The 6,697-nt window shown below is 45.5% G+C and overlaps 1 protein-coding gene across 1 annotated transcript; it reads left to right on the top strand.

Annotated features, from left to right (window-relative positions):
• Nucleotides 1–1,688: 1,688 nt before the first annotated feature.
• On the top strand, nucleotides 1,689–4,584 carry LOC119280732. Its single transcript, XM_037561480.1, has 9 exons — nucleotides 1,689–1,766; nucleotides 2,311–2,490; nucleotides 2,604–2,877; nucleotides 2,982–3,078; nucleotides 3,167–3,294; nucleotides 3,406–3,490; nucleotides 3,581–3,713; nucleotides 3,792–3,961; nucleotides 4,135–4,584. Exons 3-9 carry the CDS (start codon nucleotides 2,613–2,615, stop codon nucleotides 4,475–4,477), a joined length of 1,221 nt encoding a protein of 406 aa, XP_037417377.1. The 5' UTR covers nucleotides 1,689–1,766; nucleotides 2,311–2,490; nucleotides 2,604–2,612; the 3' UTR covers nucleotides 4,478–4,584.
• The last annotated feature ends 2,113 nt before the right edge of the window (nucleotides 4,585–6,697 follow it).

The following is a 6,697-nucleotide window of genomic DNA, read 5'->3' as shown; positions in this document are numbered from 1 at the left end:
GTCATGCCCGACGAATAGAGGCCGGCTTGCCGGTGAGTGACGACCACGCGACGATGGAGAAAGCATCCAACGATGAGCCAACGCCTCCTCCCATACTGCTCCATGTCGGCTTCACCATGGGGCAGGCACAATAGAACTTCAACACTATCATGACGGAGGAGCATACGGTGTCGGGGTTGCAGCACGCGCAGGAGGAGTAACGCTATAATCTCACCTTCCTCGTGAAATCTATAGCGAGTTCACAAGCGAGGAGGCCCTGGCGGCCCTGGCCGCGGAGAACCCGAACTTCATCGCCGAGCAGCAGCGCTCATGCCGACTACAACGTGGTCACGACGCACTCAGATGCAGAAGCGCCGCTAGCGACATGGGCGATTGAGGATGGGAACATTGGCAGTCGCGCGTCGTTCGTGTCGGGCCGCTAAGACCACGAGGCTGTCCCATCCACATTCATCATGTATCTCACCTTTACCAGCGATGTCCACGCGGCGGCCTCCAACAAGTAAGATTAGGATATGAGAGACAGAGAAGTTCGTGTCCCATGTGGGCATTTCTATATCCCATGTCTTACTCTTCGTCGATGTTGATTCACAGCTTCACTTTTAGGAGCGCACAGCCAGTGAAGATGTCGGACATGGGGAACAGAACAATAAGGACTTGGACATGGACGCCGGCGAAGATTTAAACTTGATTAGTTTTGTTTATGTCAAAAAAAATGTCATGATTTTTCTCGGCTTAAATGAAAATAGTTAGGTTTAAATGACTGTGCTAATCGTTTCTCCTGGAAAGTCTGATTTACTGCATCATAGTCTAGTGCTTGAAGATATTTGTTTTGGATGAACACATCTTGTACTATCGTCTTCAACTAGCTGTACTAGTCACTGTACGACAAGTACTACCAAGAAGGATTATTACTTAGCCTAGAGTAGTACTGTACGTATAACTTACTACTGTACTAGAAGATGTGTCAATCTAGTCTAGTCACATCGACACGCTAGCTGGTTTTGCCTCCACGTCTTGCCTGTACAAAGAGTACACCTGTTACTTGTTCTCCTTTTACATTGTGTGTAAGCGTATAAAATCATATAGTCGCGCATGGTACGTAGAAACCGTGTTTTCTGAACATAATTTTGCACAGGGTGCACAATATCATTTTTGTTTCTTTTTGTGTACTAAACATGACATAATATTTTTTTGCACAAAATATACAGCATTTACATGTTATAGCACGGTAAATATCCATATGTTTAACAGCTTTTTTATCGGTTTTGTTATTTCTCGGCCATCTCTAATGATGTCTTGGTTTGCATTAAAGTTGACAACCATCGGTCCGACATTACTTCCTAGATCTCACATTTTGTCTCTCTTTTTTTTGCAGGAAGATCTCACATTTTGTCTGAACTCTACAAACAAACACTACATTTTATTTGTATCAGTTGAATAATTAATTACAACGAGGTGAATATCTACTGTGTTTGCATACAATGTTATAAAGAAAACTTACTTATACCGATTAAGATAAAGGAATAGTACAATTGTATAGGCTGGAGATAAAAAAAAGTGAGCAGAGATCAGTACAACTGCTACACGTTGCACTAGCTCACTTCACTCTGCAGTCTACAGTGGCGCACTGTGCACCGCCCATCTCATCATATTCTTCCGACTTCCTCGGTTCCTCCTCCTCCTCCTCCTCTTTCCTCGTGTGCTCCTCATTCTTTGATTTGGTCCAAGCCTTGTTCTTGGGAAAGCATAGCTTCCTGAATCCTGAGGTAAGCAAGCTTCTGTCTCCGTTAATTTTTGTAGCCCTTCTCTGGATTCTGTTTTCTTTGAATACCACTTTCCAGTTCTTCGATAGGTTCAAGATTGATTCCACGCGGTTGAGTTTTTTCACCTTCAATCAGTCTTTTTCCCCCGCCTTGAAAGTATTCTGTTTGCTGCGCGCCGTATCATCCTGACATCAAATAACTACATTTTTTTACTTTTATAACTACATATATTCGCTCATTAGAAATCATGTGAATCATGGATCTTTTATTTCATACAAACCAGAGTAGGTTTGGAATTCAGATTAGCCATTTTTCATACGCACCAGAACTGACCAATTGATTGAAAATCACTACCAATGTTTGCATGAAAAAAGGGAACAAGTTTCACCCCAAAAAAGGTGAGGAGCCCATGTTGAATCAACTTTCAGATTCATTGTGAAAATTATTGCTGAATATTCTGAAGCCTGTTGTGCAGCCGTTGGGGTTGACTAATGGACAAAAGATTGCTCACAAATCTGCTCATTTATTTTTGTCTCCACATATGTAGACCTTCAGCTTCAAGGCCAAAATGGGTGAGGCCGAGGATGGGTTCACCCCACTGTCTCAGTTGAACTTGTCATCGGATTACAGGCGCAGAGTCTGGGTGCGCATCTCACGGGTGTGAGTGTCCTTCGACCCGAACACCGCCACCGTGTTCGGCCTCGACAGCCTTCTCATCGACAGCGAGGTGACGGAATATTTCCTACTTGATGATGCTCGACATCACCTGCTACCATTGTAGCACCCTCTGAAATTTGTCAATCAATACAATGATCCTTCTTTTTTCCCTTTCACTTGTAGGGTGGAACTATGCAAGCCCATGTAAAACCCAAAGATATAAAGCGTTTCGAAGAGCGGTTAGTTGAAGGGAAGGTCTATGTACTGTCAAATTTTGTAGTTTGTCCAAGCAAGGGGAAATATATGACCTGTAGGAACCCCTTCATGATGCACATTGAAGCACAGACGGTGGTCGACGAGATCGATGGAGATGTCAACGCGATACCTCTCCACTGCTTTGATTTTGTTGACTTTGTTGATGTTCCTTCTAGGGACCGCAGCATTAGCTTATTGACAGGTAGATGTTTGGGAAGCTGAATGTAGAATCAGTGTTAGCCTTGCCACATCAATATCTGCAAATTCTGAAATTTTGCCTGACATGTGCTGATATAAACGTCGCAGATGTTATTGGCCAAGTAGTCGAAGTTTGGGGCATAGAACGGACACCAAAGAAATTGCGGATGATAGAATTTTGCAGCTTACGGATTGAGGATTTCAGGTAACATAAGTTACATAACTCAGTTAATCCTTTCAGATCTTTGTCATTCTATGGTACTGCCCTAGCTTTTGCAATTATCATTTTACAGTGGAAAGGAACTGTATGTCACACTATATGGAAAGCTGGGTCATGATTTTAATGCGGAGATTCGCAAGAAATGCCGACAAGACCCTGTTGCTGCCGTGTTTGCCGGGATGCGTGTTTGCCACTACAAGGGTCAGTCCCTGATTCACCCTTTAATCTATTTATCGGTTTCTACCGTCTGATACTACCATATAACTATTTTTGTTTCATTGCCATGAAACATGGTATCACTGTTCGGTTTAGGAAAAGGATATATAGTTTGCTCTTTATCAGCTTCAAAGTACTACCTAGATTTGGAAATACCAGAGGGACAGCAATTCCGCGGGAAGTGAGTGGCCTCTACGGTTTATTCTTTGAACTGGTGATTGATCTACTCTAATCCACATTAGTGAGGGCTTACTTATTTGTTTGTGTGCAGTTGGTATCATCCGAAAATCCCCATAATGCAACTCCAGTCTCAGGCAGAAAGCCCTGTGGATCCAACTCAGGAGTTACAAAGTAGCTGGAGAACAATCAAACAGCTGCAAAGCCTCGATCCATTCAAGTTATCGGTAAGACGGTGCTCCTCTCATTGACTGCATATGGGCTTTGTGTACTGAGAGCCTAATTATGTTCTGGGTCTACTGCAGGACAATAGCCGATTTTTGTGCAGAGCCACCCTGAAAGAAATAGACTGCACCAAAGATTGGTGCTATCGTGGATGCTTCCACTGCAGGAAGAAGGTCAGCAGGGACGGAAGTGAATTCTGGTGCAGCCAATGTGACCCGGTTAACAAGAAGCGTAAGAGGCCGGTTTTATGGTGAGAATCTTGAAGACTCATGCGCTGCTAGTGCCTCATTGTTGCTTAGTTCAGACTTCAGACATCATATTCTTAGTTCAGACATCACTACTTTGTAGTGATCTAAACAGTCTTATATTTCTTTAGGGGGGAGTAGTTAGTAATTACCATGCTGGTGTTTTTCGGCATGCAAGGTACAAGCTAAATGCAGTGGTGGAGGATGACACTGGGACCATGAACTTGGTGATCTTTGCCGAGGAGGCGCAGGAACTTATCGGTGTCCCGGAAGAAGAACTTTTCGAAGAGATCACCGATGATGGCAGGTGCACTGTGCCAGCTGCATTCTCATATCTTCGCGGCTCGACCCACACCTTCCAAGTTGCCATGGACGACTGGAGCTCAAGCTTCGTTGTGAAGTGGATCTTGAACCACGATGAGTTGACACTACTGCAGCATGGTGTCATCGCCCCTAGTCCATCAGGCGAGACAGCAGAGACTAGAGGAGCAGAACAGGGCAAGGAACGCACCAGTGGTTGATGACTATTCGCAATTGGGCCTAGGTGTGCGTGTGGGCCGTGGGCCTTGTAGGTGTAATAGCGTGTGTGGGTGAGCTGCGGCATATATAAGCCGAGCCGTGTAGCCGAGAGGCATCGAAAAATTAAGAAATGAAACAGTAGTCTTCTTCCTCTGTTTTCCCCTTTCTGCTCCTTTCCCCAAGTTTCCTCCCCTTGGTCGCCACCTACCCCTCGTCCAAAATCCCTAGGGTTCATCCCCGAAAGTAAGGACATTACAATTGGTATCAGATTTGCCTTGTTCGATCTGCTGACCCCGCTTCCTCGAGATCAGACTGTAACATCGACCGATCGGTTGTGCAGCTGCTTCGGCGGTCGCCTGTAAATCCGAGATCGGCGTTGGTCTGGTTCAGAGAGGGTGACGACGGCTCCGTTCAAGCCAAGCGCGCAGACGAAGCATCTGATCGCAACAATGTCGGCCTTCGAAGAGCGGGTGCTGAAGGAGCTGTCTACTCTGTGTAAGACAATAAGTTTTGGGGAACCAGCACAACCCTCTAGGGGTGGCTTATCTCATTATATATAATGGTTGTGTTACAATATGTACCATATACGTACATAGGTACAGAAGCTATATATAGTCTAACACCCTCCCTCAATCGTAGCCACTTTCTAAAGAACTGAGAAGGGTAAGATTGCGCCTACAAGCCTCAAACTGTGGCAGCGGTAAAGGCTTAGTGAAGATGTCTGCAAGTTGATCCTTAGATGAGATAAACTTGATCTGGAGTTGCTTCTGTGATACACGTTCCCGTACAAAGTGATAGTCAACTTCATTGTGTTTCATTCGGGCATGAAATACTGGATTTGCAGAAAGGTATGTAGCACCGATGTTATCACACCAAAGAATAGGAGGCTGTGGTTGAGACAAACCCAACTCCTGAAGCAAAGACTGCACCCAAATAATCTCTGCAGTAGCATTAGCCACAGCCTTGTACTCAGCTTCAGTACTGCTACGTGACACAGTAGCCTGTTTCCGAGCACTCCAGGCGATCAAATTAGAGCCAAAGAATACTGCATAACCCCCCGTGGATCGCCTGTCATCTGGGCTACCAGCCCAATCTGCATCAGAGAAGGCCGAAAGGACCCGAGAGGAAGTCGGCCGAATATGCATACCAAATGTCAGGGTGAACTGAACATAACGAATAATGCGTTTAACAGCAGCCCAATGAGTATCTCTGGGAGCCTGAAGATACTGACAAACCCTGTTAACAGCATAAGAGATATCTGGTCTCGTGATCGTCAAGTACCGAAGTCCACCAACAATGCTCCTGTACTCTGTGGCATCCGCAGGAGACAAAAGCTCACCATCAACAATTGTTATCTTGTCGGTAGACGACATGGGTGTGGTGGTCGGTTTGCACTTCAGCATGCCAGCTCTCTGTAACAACTCCAAGGAGTACTTCTTCTGCGTAAGGACAAGACCAGTAGCACGAGAAGTGACCTCAACTCCAAGAAAGTAGTGAAGCTTCCCAAGATCTTTGACCGCAAAATCAGCACCAAGAGAGCAGACAAGAGCATCAGCAGCATACTGAGAAGAGCTGACAAGGATAATATCATCGACATATACCAAAAGATACATAGTGACTTCTGGCTTCTGTAGAAGAAATAACGAAGTGTCAGCAGTAGACGGCACAAACCCATGAGCACGAAGGGCAGAGGCAAGGCGGGCATGCCAGGCACGAGGAGCTTGCTTCAAACCATATAGTGCTTTGGAAAGACGACAGATATAGTCAGGACGATCAGGATCAGAGAAATCAGGCGGCTGTTTCATATAAACCTCTTCCTCCAAAAATCCATGTAGAAAAGCATTCTGCACATCAAGTTGACGAAGTGACCAACCACGAGAAACAGCAATGGAGAGAAGAAGCCGAATAGTGGTAGGCTTGACGACAGGACTGAAGGTGTCCTCATAGTCAAGACCATGACGCTGCCGAAAACCGCGAGCAACAAGTCGCGCTTTGTAACGCTCAATAGATCCATCCGAATGCTTCTTCACTTTGAATACCCATTTTGAGTCAATAACATTTACCCGTGGTGGTGGAGGAACGAGAGTCCATGTCTTGTTACGAAGAAGAGCATGAAACTCCTGCTCCATAGCCTCTCGCCAATGTGGAATGCGCAGGGCAGCCTGATATGAGCGAGGCTCAGAAGATGGATCCGCAACAGCAGCAGCCAAACAAGCAGCCAA

This window comes from Triticum dicoccoides, chromosome 3B (assembly GCF_002162155.2).
Source record: "Triticum dicoccoides isolate Atlit2015 ecotype Zavitan chromosome 3B, WEW_v2.0, whole genome shotgun sequence".
Classification (NCBI taxonomy): Eukaryota; Viridiplantae; Streptophyta; class Magnoliopsida; order Poales; family Poaceae; genus Triticum; species Triticum dicoccoides.
The sequence above is the reverse complement of the archived record's forward strand: the minus strand, read 5'-3'. Positions and strand labels throughout refer to the sequence as shown.